This window comes from Pleurodeles waltl, chromosome 4_1, assembly GCF_031143425.1.
Source record: "Pleurodeles waltl isolate 20211129_DDA chromosome 4_1, aPleWal1.hap1.20221129, whole genome shotgun sequence".
In the NCBI taxonomy this organism is placed as follows: Eukaryota; Metazoa; Chordata; class Amphibia; order Caudata; family Salamandridae; genus Pleurodeles; species Pleurodeles waltl.
Window position 1 is genome coordinate 133711310 of NC_090442.1, and position 16240 is coordinate 133727549.

At 41.1% G+C, this 16240-nt stretch overlaps 1 protein-coding gene across 1 annotated transcript in view; it reads left to right on the forward strand.

The window, feature by feature from the left end:
* The window catches only part of LOC138287454 (cystine/glutamate transporter-like), a 335349-nt gene extending 320542 nt beyond the window's left edge, over positions 1–14807 (forward strand). The window contains exon 12 of the mRNA XM_069227883.1: positions 11727–14807. Within this exon, the coding sequence (XP_069083984.1) occupies positions 11727–11791 (65 nt within the window). The 3' untranslated portion in view covers positions 11792–14807. The remainder of the gene's footprint in view (positions 1–11726) is intronic.
* Positions 14808–16240: the final 1433 nt, after the last annotated feature.

A 16240-nucleotide genomic window follows, 5' to 3' on the forward strand; every position in this document is an offset into this window, starting at 1 on the left:
TCTCAACTGAGAAATCAAGCATATGTCATACAAGACTTTCTCTTCTTTTACCAGACGGATCACTGTTACAATCGGGACGGCTTAGAAGCTGTCACACCTTGGGTGCTATAAACTGATCTACAACTAGTATGTGGGCACTATGAGTTGAGTTGATGGGGTCCACATGGAGGATATCTACACAAGATACCTTGTTCTTCTCTGCCCACTTTTATAAGTCAGTCTGATCTTCAGGTAACGGAACCTGCAGCATTCAAATGAGACTTTCATGTTAGGCAAGTAGACAATTGATGTTCTTACTTTAGGAGGCTGGCTCTCCATGTAGTGTGCAAAGCTAGGCACACTGTGCAGGGGGTCCAGGCAACCACATGTTGGTTTAAAGAGGTAAAAACTAGACCACCTAAAGATCTAATTTTTATGGTAGCTTGGTCGAGCAGTTTGGCTAATCTTGAAGAAGTGCAAAGTGTTTATTGTACTCACAGTATCAATAAATGAGACCACAGAGTCAAAAGAATAACTCAAGATCAATTTAAAAAAATACTTCAGGTTTTCATAAACATTTTAAGACCAAGATCATCAAAATTGGGTAAGTACTTTTAAATGTTATGTATTTTTGAAGTTTTAATAAATATTGTCTTTTTGTGAGTATTTACGCACCATAGGAATCAATGGAGAAAATACTTTGAAAATGCATCTAGAGTCAAGCAAAGCATTTACCAATGTCTCCTTTTGCAGGTAGTCATCAGTGACCAGCTAGAAAAGTTCAGGCAGCTCCTAGTTTCGGCAGGAGCAGCTGCAGAAAGTCATTGGAGCTGGTGCCAGGCCACTCTGGGGGCCATTCGGAAAAGCACTGCAGAGGTGGACTTAAAGGTAAGTTTGGTGGGTCCCCTTGGAGTGTCGAGGTCACAAGGGGTTGGGGACCCTTAGGGAACAGCTGGAGTTTTAGTGAAGAGCACAAGGCAGCCGGGTGTAGAGCAAATCTGTGAGCCAGGAGCCCTGCGCAAAGGTGCCATTGGAAGCGGGAGGTAGGTTTCTTTGAGGGTCGCTTGCAGGTCAGCAAGGGCACTCTGGTCTGAGGTCCAGGTGGTTCCTGAAGTCTCTCGACTGGTGCTTCCTCCTGGTCCTTTTTCAGTCCAGTGTGGACAGTTCTTCTGTGTGTCTGATGTGAGGTGACCAGTACCTAGGGCTATTGCACGGTGTGGCCACTGGAGGATGCAGTGCCACCAAGCTTGGCACAATTACAGGGTTTGTCCTCATAGTCAGTTGAGTGGAGTTTGGTCCAGCTGCAGCATCCGGTTCCTTGGTCAGCAGCCAGTCAGTGCAGTGGCCTTTACTGGGTCTTTGGTTCCTTCTTGCAGTAGAGTGATGCCTTCACTCTGGAGAGAGATCTTTGGCGATTTCTGAAGAGCAGAGGTCCTCTCCTCTGGGGTTTAGCAAGTCTGTTGAATGTCCAAGCAACCCCTCAGCAACGATTGTCGATTCCTGGGTGCAGCAGGCAGGATTTAGCGCCTTTTCTTGGCGCAGCAGGACTTCAGTTCTCAAGCCTTGGGTCTTCTTCATTGCTGGTCTTCTCTTGTCCTTGAAATCTGATTTCTTGATCTAGGGATGCCCACTAAATACTGTATTTGGTGGGTGTTTTAGGAGGTACCTAGTAGTGACCGATGGGTCATCTACCTTAGGGTGGCTATACCCACTAAGTGACCACTTCTTCTGGGCAGAGGTCACTTTCCTACACCTCATTTACAATTTTCCTTCCATGCGAGATGGAAGAAAATGAAATTGAGAGGTCACCTCACATGCAACACCTTAGGGGCGGTACAAGCAGGGGCTGACCACTCCTCCTGTCCTTTGTGTGTTTTTCCATTGTTGCTCCCACCAAAGTGGGGGTTTGCAATGGGGAGGCCATCTGCTGCTAGCAGAAGTCTTGGGGGTCGAGTTTCATGGTCATTAAGCCCTTTGAAGCTCTTAGGCAGGGCTGTGCACATTCTTTCGGGAGGTGGGGTAGCACTTCTGCCCAATAAGGGCTTTGATCTCTGGTCCCAGACTTTCTCTGCAGGGGTCCAGAATCCTATATGGTGGTGGCAGGCTGGGTGGACCGGCCAGCAACCATGCCAGTGTAGTTACCTTTTGCAGGTGGCACCTCCAAGGTGACCCCTGGGTAAAATTTGTAATAAAACCAATACTGGTACCAGTTTGGATTTATCATTCTGAGTTGTTTGATACCAAACAACCCAGGATTCAAAGTAGCCATCATGTAGCTGGGACACTTGTACTGGCCAGTATCCAGCACCTGCATTTACAATGGCTGCTCTGTTCACTTACTATGTCCCAGGTTTGGCAAGGACACAGTAGGGGCATACTGCTCATGCTGCTATGCCCTTGCATACAACATAGTGCACCCTGCCTTAGAAGTCTGTGTTGGAAAATGGGTTATTGGTAAGGGCAGGTAAGAACCTACACTTAGCAATAGGCCACTAACCTCCACTTAAGTCCAGTTAGGTCTCAGTAAATTAAACCCAGCTGAACCCTTGGTAGCTTGGCAACGAGAGACAAGGCTTAACTTAGGAGACAAAGCGTAAAGCATTCAAAAATCACAAAACAGTAATTAAATAAAACACAGGAAACAGTTTAAAAATCCAAAATCAATTTATAAAAATAGGACACATTTTTTGCTTTAAACTGACACCAAAACGAATAAAATCGAATAAGGGGAACTGGAGATATGATTTTTTAAAAATAATTATTGCTTTCTAGTGCATAGAAAAAAAAGCGCCAATCTGGTCATCTGGTCGCACCTCGACCGGGGCAAAGTCAAAGTTTAAGGCTGACCGTGATGGAGCCCGGCTCGGCTACAGCCCGCTGGAGGCCTCAGTCAAAAGTTTACCTTAGGACTTAGTCGTTTTCCTGGACATTTTCTTCAGATGGACAAACCGGCCAGTCCAATCTGACCTCCTGGAACTCTTCCTTGGATACGCGGCGCGGGAGCCCTCAGTGGAGATTTTTATCTTCGGACTTAGTAGTTTTCTCGAGGTGAAAATCCTTCGACCGGGGCTGTCGCGTGGGCTCTCATTATTCTAAATGAGACTACTGGATTTCTAGGCAGCAGGATCTATAACGGTGTGGGGGACTGAGTCTGACCCACGTGTAAAGAACTCTGTCACCGTAAATCCGGTTTTTGCTCCGGCTAACTAGCAGTGCCTCATTCCTTCCATGTGGAAGGAATGATTCGACAGCCGAGCGCATGACATCTCTGGAACTTCTCAGGGAAGTCGTGGTTACTCAGATCCAAACCAACTCTCCTATTTCCAATATGATCTCATATACAAATGACAAAGACAGTATAAGTTTTATATAATGTTTTAATAAAACGACTGTATTTTAGATATTAAGGCGTGAGCCGCAATAACCAGAACCATACAAAACAGTAGGATTGAAATAGTCACCAGGAGAGTAAAACATAAAAACAAAGCTATCATATTGTCTAAAAGTTTCTACTCTCCCTCTGCTTGTTCTATTTAGAGCACAGCATGTTAAGCGTCTAGCTTGCCTATTAGAATCACTGTGGAAACATCAGCCCTCATACCTGAGCAAAGACCTGTGATCTTGGTTCAGCATCTGCAACGAGGCAGTCAGCGTCTAGTTGTGGTTCCCTGGTCGGAATCTCCCTCTTGCGTGTATTGGGACAAGGAAGTGATTTTATAACTAACATGTCATCGTGATCACAAAATGTCCCTACGCAGGAATGCCAAGTCTAAACTCCTACCACGTCTATCGGCAATGTACCAGACTGTATCCTTGACTGAAGCACAGAGTAAATATGTTATGGAGAACTCCAGTGCTGAAGTAGGCAAAACAGTGTGATATGAATAAAAAACAACATCGTAGAACTGGCTATTTGAAAAATAACAGTACGAAGCCTAATAAAAAGCATGTAGAGCAAAGTGCACAGAGGCTCTAAGCTGTCAGCAAATGAATAAAATATATTCAGGGCAAAGTGCACAAAGGCCTAAAGCCTGAAGCTAAAGCGCAATGAATACGTAAAACTAACCACACTACACCCTCCCCTTGTCGGTAGCAAGTGGTTCCAATAATATAAAAGGATGCCCCAAATATAAACAATACCTAAAACAATTATTTCGACAAGGTGAGAAGACAACAAAGTCATAAATTTAGGTAACATGTGATCATAAAGCCAAATTCAATATAGTGTCAATTTCGTAAAAATCCAATCGTCAGATAGAAGCAATAGAACGCAGGAGTTCCTCCACTTCGATATATGTCAATATCGGAAGATCCACGCCACAAAGTACCATGGAGCAGGTGTGATCCAAAGCCCCAAAACCATTCAGGGCGGCATCCCGTGCAGGGCCTATGAAAGAGACAATACCATCTTCCTCCAGGAAGGGAATCTCATAAACTGCCTCACGAAGCAAGCGCATCCGTAGTGCACAAGTCTGGGATTGAGCCCTAATCGGGAACATCAACAGATCAGTATCGACCATTGGAGGGCGCTGCAATGAGAGACAGAGAGCCAGTGCATGTTCAAACGAGCACCAAAGGCATCGAAACACGGGTTGCACACAATCCAAAACCGGTCTGAATGACGGAGACCAGTCACACTCCAAATGTCCCAGGAGTGTCGCTCCAAAATGCTGCATCATGCGTTCACGACACAGCTGCGCTGACGGGAGCAGCAATACAGGATCTCGTTGTGACGGGACAGCCATTGCGAAAAAATAGCAACAACAGCAAGACTCCAGCCAATAAAGCCAAAGTAATCGGGAAACCCCCAAAAATGCTTCCGAAAATAGAATGTATAGCCGAAGGTATCAAACCGAATATGGAAGAGAAGGTATGAGCAAAACCAACACCAACGACTTTGAAAAAATGTGCAATACCAGCAGTGCTGGATGCATTAAATATACGTCCCACAAGTTCACCGAAGTGATTTGGAAAGTTAGTATTCAAAAGGGACTGTATCTCCGCAGATGACCTTGCCACCTGAAGTGCGTAGGTCTCGCTAGCAGATGTAAGGGCCACATGCTTTTGAAACAATAAAGCTTTTAGCCGACTCAACTTGTCGAAATCAACCTTGGAAGTAGCAATATGAGGCCAGATGTCCGCTACCTCCCTAAATTGAGTGGGGGGAAACAACACATTCCCGCAGCACGTAACGGCCTTGTTGACAACGACGATGTAAACTATTCCGGCACGCATGCCACAGCAGCGTTCGCTGTTAAGAACAATGTAACTGGCGTTAGAAAGCACCTGGAAAGTGTTTTTAATAACCGGGACTGGAACTCCCTTCAGATAACAAGCTAAGTTAGCAATCGAAGCGTTACACGCCCCGTGCAAGGACAGCTGTTTACAAACCATTGAATGGCTGACAGAAGCTTCGCATTCGCTGCCGCTAAGAAAAACCTCCTTCAAACCATTAACACATCTGTACTGAAAGGGAAGCTCCCACACCTTGTGTATGTAACTGTCTCCCAATAGTTCATATCTACCCACCGGAATGTGCTTCAAACAAGAAGTAAATTGCAAAGTAGAGATAGGCAAATTAATAACCCCATGAATCAACCATTCAGCTGACGGAATCTCAGCTACCGTGAAAGGCAGTTTCTCTAATTTCTCAATATTTAACATAACATATGTCACTTCCTTTTTAGCCATCAGTTGTTGTTGACGAGTCAAATTAAAAGAGATAAAGATCTCTCTGGCACGAACGTGCTGCCATGGAACGCGACCCACCTTCAAGGTCTGAAGAGTCCAACCCAGCTGCATGATGGACCGCGTCTGACTCTGCCCATGATATAAAGAAGACATGTCCGATTTAATAATGTCAATGGCAGAAGAAACAATGCTGTCAATCGTGTAAAAACGGTCAGAAAGGGTATGCATACCATTATCAACAACAGACAAAGTCTGCATCAGATTTTCCTGATCAATCTGCCTCAACCGGGCTGCAGCCTCTTGTTGTGAAAGCTTCCAAATCTCATTATAAAACTCGTATAAGAACCTTTTCTTCTGTGGTACTTTGGGACCTGACAAAAAATCTTGTAAATCAGTATCATTAGACAGTAACGTGAGATGTGACTTAACTGCATCCAGCGTGGATGACTTCAACCATTGCTGACAAAGCTTCCCCACACTGTATGTAGTTATAATATCGGCATGTTCTGGTGATACGTAACGAGGGTCTGCCCTACTAGTCCTGAACCCCCCTGAAGAGGTGACAAAACGTTGATGACACACATTAGTGTCCACAGGCCATAATAACCACCCGCCTGGATGTAACGATGAAGTGTTAAGTGTACCATTCTGGACCCAATGTGTAAAGTCACTAAAAGTAGCATTCACATAGTGCTGCCAATTTTTTTATTTAGAAGGGACCGGTATACTAGGCAAAGTCAACTCCCTAATTGTCGCTAAGCCCAAACAGCTAGTCTGTTGTACTGTGTCATTGAGGAAAATCATCTGTACAGGGATAATACATGCTCTAAATAACGTGTCCCTGCCTTGCATTTGCCAATTTTTCGAACCCCAAACACTTTTCAAGTCAACAGTTTTAAACCAGTATTCATATCCCTCGACCGAAAGTTTAGATACAAACAAATTGGAATACAGTAATTTAGTATCGGTCAATAACATTTGCTTATTGGAATACGGTGCAACTTTAAAATAGTAGGACTTAGCATTACGTTGATCATGCCCAGAAAAATATGCTAATTTATCATAATACGTTTTCGAACTCCCTTGTGGAGGAGTCGAGCAATGTTCCCATTGCACATAATTAAACATGGGCTTAGGGCTACTAGCTTTATGAATAAAGTGGTGTCCATAATAGTTGTAACAAAACATGTCACCATGATTATCTCTAAACTGGTAAGCATCATCATCGTCATAGACAGTATAATATTGCAAATCTGTTAGCATAGAATCTACTGTCTTCACATCCCAATCATCAGAAACAATGCCAGGTATAACAATATCATTCATTGATAATTTGAGGACATACGGTATTTGAATCAATTCAGTGGGACCATATATATCAAACATTACTTTATCCCACACAATTCCATCCGGAACTGGTATTGCAGAAATGTTTACAGTGGACAAGTCTCTTCGAACCATATGAGACGAAAAATGCAGTTTTAACACAGTCTCCACGTGCTCAATGTCAGATCGATCAGGAAGAAAATGACCATGTATTATCAGAAAAAAAGTAACCACAAATCCCAACCATAATAAAAGAGTCATCACGGCCAAAAACAGCCAAAAATAGTTCCAAGGAAAACCAAAATATGTGCGTTTAAGCCAACCCAGCAGCCGTCGTGGACAGAAGACATCGAGGACGAAAAGTCGGACACATCATTATTATAAAAATTAATTTGATACCAAACTTGTAGTATCTATTACTTGAGGGGATTTTTACAATTAAAATAAAGTCTCTCCATTCTAGCCTACGGAGGCCATTCACTACAATGAGGGAAAAACAAACTTGGCTGTTTTACCTCATCAGGGCTTACAGGGCTTAAAAAACTATTTTTATAAGGTCCCTGCTTATAGTTACATGGCACCCAGCCCTAGGGGCACATAGGGCACACCTTAGAGGTGACTTATATGTAAAAATAAGGCAGTTTAAGGCTTTGGAACTACTTTTAATTCCAAAGTCGAATTTGCATGTCACTTTAATTTATAAGCAGCCAGCAAGGCAGGCCTCCCTTTAAAATGACCCTGGGCACCTCAGCAGTGCACCTATGGGTGGCACTACCTATGCTGGGGCCTCTAAGCCTACATGCCCTACCATATACTAGGGACTTATAGGTAGGTTGACTTAGCCAGTTATAATTAGCCTAATTTGCATACTGATTTTACACAGAGCACAGGCCCTGGAACTAGTTATCAGTACCCAGGGCACCATCGGAGTCAGGAAAACACCAGCCAGCAAAAAGTGAAAAATGGGGGCAAAAAGTTAGGAGGCCTCTGCAATCAGCCCTGTTTTCTCACAGTCTGTCAGAGAGGTGACGTACCTATACTGCATGCAATGCATAGTGGATAGGGAACACAGGCCGTGTGCCATGTCAAGATTGCATTTTGAGATTGCACCAGGACACTCAGCCTGCAATGGCAGTGCTGGGTGCATTTGGATGCATAGCCCTTGAGGGTGGCACAATATGTGCTGCTGCCCTCAGGGGCCTACCCTTAGTACCCCATGCCCTGGGTACCTAAGTACCATTTACTAGAGACTTATAGTGGCAGCTAAAGGTGTTGCCAATTGTATCAATACCGTTGCAATTTTAGGGAAAGAACACCAACACTGGGGACCTGGTTGGCAGGATCCCAGTGCCCTCCAGTCTAAGTTGAAACCAGGCAAAAAGTGGGGGGGAGGGGTACTGCAACAGGGTGCCGGTTTCCCACACTTATAACCGAAGGCTTCTAAATGTTTACTGGCTGACAAATCAAATGCCCTTCATGTTCAGTTACTCATTTTTTCACAACCGTTAGGACTGTGGCAAGTATGGTTTTCAAGTGGTAGTATAACTAGATGGATAGCCTCTGTTTACGCCTCCATTCATCAAGCATTCTCTTCCATGCTAAGATCCTTATATGTCCTTACAACACCTGAGAGATGTTGAAAAGATAAAGGGTTGCGTAGGATATTCACCCAGTAGGAAGTGGGAGAGGAGATATCCTTTTACAGACCTTTGGTCAGCAGGAGTATAAGTTGGTAGCGGTGAAACAGAGGGGGATGATCGATTAGGAAGAAGGACCATTTGTCTGTACAAATATCCCTCACTACCATAAACAGTGCTACAAGAATAAGACAAATGTGTAATAAGAGGAAATAATAGGTAACTGAAAGAAAAAAATAGGTAGGAAACTTGTGATGGTGATATGTTGGTTAAAGTTGTAAATCAAGTTGGATATCCGAGAATTTGCCACAACAGATGGCTATGGCAAGCATTATCTGAATGTATTTGTTCCAATATATCTATATTGGCCATTGGTTTTTGGAGCTCAAATACTATTGAACATATATTCTATGTCAGAGGACGTCACAACAAATTGTGGTGTCAAGAGTGAGTGATTAACTGGGAAGCAGCGATTGTTTGGGGACCACTGGGGGTCCAAAACCCCGACCCAGGGGGTCTGCGACTTCTTAGAAAATTAAGTAAAACTAACAGTTTAATAAACTGTATATAAAAAATGAAGCAAAATGTAAACATTTTAAAACTTTCTGTAAATGTGAAGGAATGTAAAATTGGAAGCTGAAATTCCAGACCCAGATTTTTCAGAGGACTGCATTGCCTTTCATCATGCAGGGTGATGCAAGCGCAATGCAAGCCTTAAGTCAAATGTATCTTGTCGCGCAAGGCCACCTCTGTTGTCCAGCATGGCTTGACAAATCTGGAGTAACACCAGGCAGCGGAGGTCACTAGCTTGCTATACTCTGCTTCAGGAAGGTGTTACATGGGTCATGAATGGGTGTTCCTACGTATTCACCCATGTCTTTTAATGCATTCCCAGACTAAGCAAGAAAAGTAAACCAAGGAATGTGTCGAAATGCTATGCCTTCCCTATAGAGGCACAACAAGGAGAAATATCTGTATTTCTCCTCACTTTATCCTCTTTCTAAGGGTGCTGCATAGAGGAAAATGCCTCTTGAGTTAATATTTGTGCACAAAGCTGTCCAACTTACAACAGAATTCAAGACAGTATTTAAAACACTGGTTAGTGGGGGAGGTCATAATGACAGAGGAAATACATATAATACCCGAGTCAAGCTAGAGCAGGGCTTGAAATACATGTCTTTAGTAGACAGACAATAATCGACAAGGTGTAATTGAGTCTGTGCAAGAAACCAATGTCAGACATTTTGCAGGATATGGTATGAATTTATGTATATTTGATGTAACTAAATGACTCTATATCATGGTGATCAGTGATTATCATGGTGATCAGTGGTTTAGTTCATTGAGATAATGTGGGATGGGATTTGTAGATCACGTCTGAAGATCGAATTGAACTAACATCTTAAAACAATGATTCATGAAGTAATTACCAAGGACTGGAGCATTATGCCCATAGTGATATTAATTCATCCTGTAACCTTACGTATAACGAGGGGAGGAATTATCACACATGGTTATTTATCATGTTTAGGATTACAAAGAAAACATGAAGAATAGAGTAATATGGTAATTTATGTATAGGATTAAGGCTAGACACAAAGAAGAGTGCATGGTATGGCAATGTGTATGATATTGAATATAGAAGTGATAATGGTATAATGGATAGGATGAGAAGAGAGCTATTTAACCATGCTACTACATTGTAGGAAATCTAAATGATGGGCTGTGAGCTGCAATTGAGCTTCCACAAGGCTCAGACTGCTCATAGAAGTAATCTGGCTTCTGGAAAGAATCCTTAGTTCACCCTTGGTAGGTTAGCTGAAGTAGAAAGGCATTGCTCAGGAAATTTTAAAGCTGTATTAATGCAACAATTAGTGAATTAGTGAACTAGCACTACATTTCAAATTGAAGAAAAACTTAAATATCCAAATCAAGTCAAATTAAAAATTAAAAATGTATCAAAATAGTTTGTTAATCTAGTGATCGAGTCAATTTTGAAGTACAATTCAGATTCAAATCAGTCAAATGAATATCGCTTCTTTACTTTTTAAGTGGTGTATAGACTAGTTCACATGAGCCAACTCGAATACCCGAAGATGCTGGATGCGGCCATGATGCTATGCTTCAAAGAAGTTGAATAGCCAGTAGAAAATGTTAAGTCACTTGGCACAAACTGGGCACAAAGGTTGTGTCATACTTGCAGTCTCTCTGAATTGAAATGTCCTGCAGTCAGTGCCTGAGAGAATTTTGGAACAGAGAGTTGATAGCTTCAAGGTCAAGGTGGAATTGATCACAAGTGAAGGGCACTCAAATAATGCGTGGCTCCACCTGATGCTTTAGAAAAATCTGCGACCCAGTGCTGATGCTTCCTGTGTCTCCACGTGGTTTTGACTGGCTTGGCTAGGCAAGACATAGAAAGACATAAAAAGATTTTCAATTTTATGCAAATGTTGCAAAATGAGCTACATAGTTGAAAGTATCTTCAGGTACAGTTCTACTGAAGTCCTCTTTAGCGGTGCACCAAAAATGCCCTCATTTTTAGCAATTGTCATTACTCAATAGACACAGAAGGAGCATCTACAAAGATGTCCACTAAAATGGAACAAACCCCTCTAATAAATAAATTGCAGGTTAAGGCGTAATGTGCTACAGCATATATAAATTAAAGACCAGCTCTGCTCTGTATGTGTGTATTTGGTAAAGCCTGGGGTAGAATATTAGGAAACATGATTTTGTAAAATGCACTGATTCTAGTAGCTGTTCCAGACTGGTTATTTATTATGACTAATGTTACTGTTAACATTGCTGTGTGTGATTTATTTTTTCCATCATATTATTGTAAACTTCATTACAGCCTAACAAGTTATTTACAAATAATAACTAATGACAAAGTTAAGATGGTGATCAGAGTTTGGGCAGAATTAGAAGTAAAGTTATAGTATAGGGCTAGAGCCTTGATAGGGGCATATCTTAGTATTAGCCACAGAGTGATTCTCCATTGTTGGATGCTGATGTAGGTAATAAAACTGTTGTAAGAAGTGAAACTGTTACAGTGGTCTTGCATTGTAAAATTGTTTCTCTGTTTGTTTCTAGATTTCCTGACAGAGAAGCTACAGCTTTTGTTGATGGTGATTCCACAAGAAATAAAGACCTACTGAACAGGAAGATTCAGAAATCCAAACACCTGTGTATAGGAAAATATGCACACTACTGTGGCACCATAGAGCTCCTTATTGCTTCACCATCACACAATAGTAATCAACTACCCCTTTCAAATAGCGGGACTGTAACATCAGTGTGTCAGTCGAGCATCCATAGAACACTAGCAATGAGGCATTCCTCACCAACCCTCTGCCCTAGCACATATGGTGCATGCTCACAAATAGCCCTGCATAACCTTTGCCACTATGGTACTATAGCAAGCAAAATCAAATTAACAATATCACCACTTTATTGCACAATAGCCCACATCTTCCCATACCCAGTTGCAGCACACTGCAAGCCCTTGTCTCTATAGTTTATTATTTCAAACACAAGTTACCAAGGTCCAATTCTCCCTTCCTTAACAATTGCCCAGAAGTGTTGATTTTGACAGAGGGTAATCAAGTAGGGGTTTGGACCAGTTTTCCCCAGAGCGAATAGTCCTCAAAGAACACAAAAATTGAGAGCCCACTTAGGTCATTTTTAAAGTTGTACTGGAATTACAAGTTGCAAGAAGGCAATAATCCATCAGGTTCTGATGTTTTATTCAAATGTATTTATTGATTCCAAGCATAGAAGTTGTTCCCAAGATAACAAGAAGAGACAGCCGACACATGTTTCGCCCCATGTGGTGTGTTCAGCTAAGGGCTTTTTCAAGGCTGCAAGTAGTAAGTAAGAATAGATCAGAAAAAAGGATTGTCGGGATTCATAGGCTAAAATAGTGGTAAGGACCATGCAAAAGTACACCCCATTGGTGCAGGATTATAGATATGCTAAGGGAGAAAGAGAAAGAAAGAAGTGATGGATAGTGAACTCGAATAAGCGATAGCCCCATTACCTGGTCCATAAGTTGTAAAAGATATAAAAATATGGCTATAGATTACGAGAATATATTTAGAGTTAATCAAATAGAGGAAGTGTTGAAAGTGGAAGAGTTTCATTCAAGAATGAGATTAAAAGATTAAAAGCCAAAAAAGAAGTAAGAAAGGTGCTGGCACTGCACGATTAAATAAAAGAATCTCATTTTTGTTGAATAGTGATTATAGTGAGTTAGTCAGGTGAAACCATCATAATGGTTGTAATCGAGAAACATCATACCATTGGGTTACTCATCGGTTTGAGTTCATTTTTAAATTGTAGAAGATCTAAGTACAAAGAATGAAATATTCACTTACTAATTGCTGACTTAACTGCACAAACACATGTTGGCTGTCTCTTCTTGTTATCTTCAGAACAACTTCTATGCTTGGAATCAATAAATACATTTGAATAAAACATCAGAACCTGATGGATTATTGCCTTCTTGCAACTTGTAATTCCAGTACAACTTTAAAAATGACCTAAGTGAGCTTTTTTGTGTTCTTCGAGCTTATTATTTCAGTTGGACATATTGAAACTCCATAGCCCCAATACACAGTAAACCTTCATGATTTTAAAATAATCCATACCACTATAGCAAAATAACCCACTACACTCCAGTGGTCCCAGAACACCCAATGCAATCCTATCACTCTACAGTATAGCACAGAGCGGTACCAAAGTGTTCCGCACAATACCACCAACTTACAAAACACTACTAGAGGCCGATGCTATCTTGGCAACCACACATCACCATTTAGGACTGTTGAACGGTAGCGCATAGCATTGCACAAGTACACAATGATTTGACATTGCACAATCACATTTCAGGATTTTATATTTGTGTTAATTTTATCTTTCTTTTAAGACATTATGAAAATGGAGCAAGCAAATCTAATAATGTTCAATTTGTATAGGCTTACTGACACATTGAAATTCATGATGTTTCTCAAACCATCCTCCTAAAACAAGGAGCAAACTGTTGTTTTTATAGCTAAATGAGCAGCCTTCTTCAGGATCACAAATGTGTGTTACGCATACTGTTCATATCGGTATACGAGAAGCCTCCAGGTTCTTCAGGTGCCGTATTTGAACCAGCCTTTAGGAAGTGATGGAGCCTGGGGCCCTATCTTTTTATCTCGGGCCCAATGAATCTTTTTTTCTCTGTTCCAAGGTATGAAGAGATAATTTATCAAACCATTCAAATCGATTTCAGTGTAACTCATAAGTCACACATTAAACTTCAGAGTCCAAATTAAAGTTGCAATGGGCTTTATTACAGACTCAAAGGCAAAGTTACATAGGTGAGTCTCAAAACTATAGAATAGAGGTAGAGAATCACCAAAGGAGAGCTAAGGCATTGCACAATATTAAATTCAAGCAACAGCTAAAAGATCAACACTTCAATTGCAACAATGCTGTGAATCTGGAAAAGGACTTGATATCTGGATTACAAAAATGAGTTCTCTTGCCTAACTATTGAATTTAGCTCCTAAATCATTCTAATACTAAAGGAATATTTGAGAAAGGTTGGCAAAGAGAACTAAGAAGAAGCGTCTGTCTAAGAGAGGTGCGGTGGCCTAAAACCACATAGAAAGTAAGCAGTCTATACCCCAAAATGGTCCACTCTGAACAAGGAGCAGAGAGAATCTGAATCCCTCACCAGCTAAACTATTCTTAAATCTTGTTTTTTCCAGGTGTGATGACATCATGACAAAAACTCTCCTTTGAAAAACAAAACTATAAGGCAGTTAGAGTTAAAGATTCAGTCTTCCATAGCCTTTGACTCCTGTCCTTGATACACCCTCACATTCAGGAATCTCAAAAGCTATAGCTGCCAGTGCCAAGATACTCCTTTTATCTGGTAGTGTTCTCTCAGACCCGTTTATCTCTTGTGCACATCGAGCTCCTTGTTAATTTCAGCACCTGCAGCTTTGGAAAAACAAGGTTCACCTTGAAGATTAGAACATACAAAAAGAATGTGGCCTTCACTCGGACCCACTAAAATGAACACAAATATACTTTTAGTTTAATATATGCTTTATATATGCTTTAAATGTCTAACTTGTTGAATATAAAATGATTATAAAGAATAAAATTTCTAAAATACTACAACATTGAGATTCTTGCAAGTGAGTATTAATGTGGCTTGCACAAACGCTAACCTTCATGGGGCACTTTTACTAATATATTTCAGTGACCTTTATTCTGTTTGATTGAAAAGGCCCTTCCCCCTTCACAGCAGCAACATCACCACCACCAAAATCCAGAAAAAACAGGTAAGTACAATTTGATTTTTTCTGCCATTGACTGGACTGCGCATATATGGCCCAGACTCCAGCAATTAAATGGGACAAGCACAAAGTATTTTTACACACGTGTCATGTATTTGTGTACCTTTTGGTCAAAATGTACACAACTGCTTCAACACAAATGTAAAAACATACCTTGTATTGCTGACTGCGTACCCCGCTGGTCCACCCCCGTCAGGAACTCTGCCGCTGGGCCAGCAGTAACATTGTAATACAGCGGGTGGGAGACCGTCGACTCATCAGTCTTATTGGGACCGCCGTCTTGGCAGTATGGAGGTCCGACTTCCAAACTCATAATTTGGCCCTTAGCCAGGGGAAGCTAATATTATCATAAAAACAAATGTCATTTCTTCCCTTCCTTTAACAGTGGATTTTTTTGCTTGAAAGATTTATGTCTGGGGTGTCAGAGTGAATGTGTGCACTAAGTTAGCTTATGAAAGAACTTGACATAAATCCCAAACTTCTGTTTTTTGTATAATGGGAAATAAAAAAAGAAACAACTCACAGGGTGAATTACATAGTGTGTAAACTTACAAATTCCCCTAAAATTCCAGTTTCTTTACTACAACAAACCATGAGACCCTCAGCAGTGTTTTGGGATGGTAGAATGGTAAAGGAAACAGGCACTCTAGTTGGGTCTGGTGATCTTTTCCACTGTCCACGTTCAATGACTATTTCTATATTTGATGACAGATGTATATAATGAGACTCATACAGAACTGCTGACATTTTATGCTCACTTAGAAGATGCAACTGCCTGTAGCCACCGATGTTTCCAAACCTATTTAATCTTGTGCGTGTGTAGTTGAAAAGTGCAATACAGAATCCACAAGGGAACAGCTGCCCTATGAAATTAACATGAGGATTTTGCTTTAATCAGTGTCTACGTTCTGTGTAGAATTGTAAAGTTAAAGAAATGTATTAAAACATCTGCCCAGAAACAAATGTAACCAATAAAACAATCTTTGTAAAGAGAATGTACTCTCACTCATTCCTTAAATTGTAATGAGATGAAAACCTCCCGGCAGGAGAGGCTCTTTTCATTCTACCTATAAGAATGGTGATTTTTATTTGATGGAGAGGCTGCCCATGTCAAGGAATATCACCACTCCTTGTCAGGATGGTTCCTCAAAGTCAATAAATTAAACTGACAATGATGTTTAAAGTATTTATGCAGTACCAAAACAGGAATAAAGTAAAAACACCAAGCAAATCCCAAACTGAATTAGAATTAGA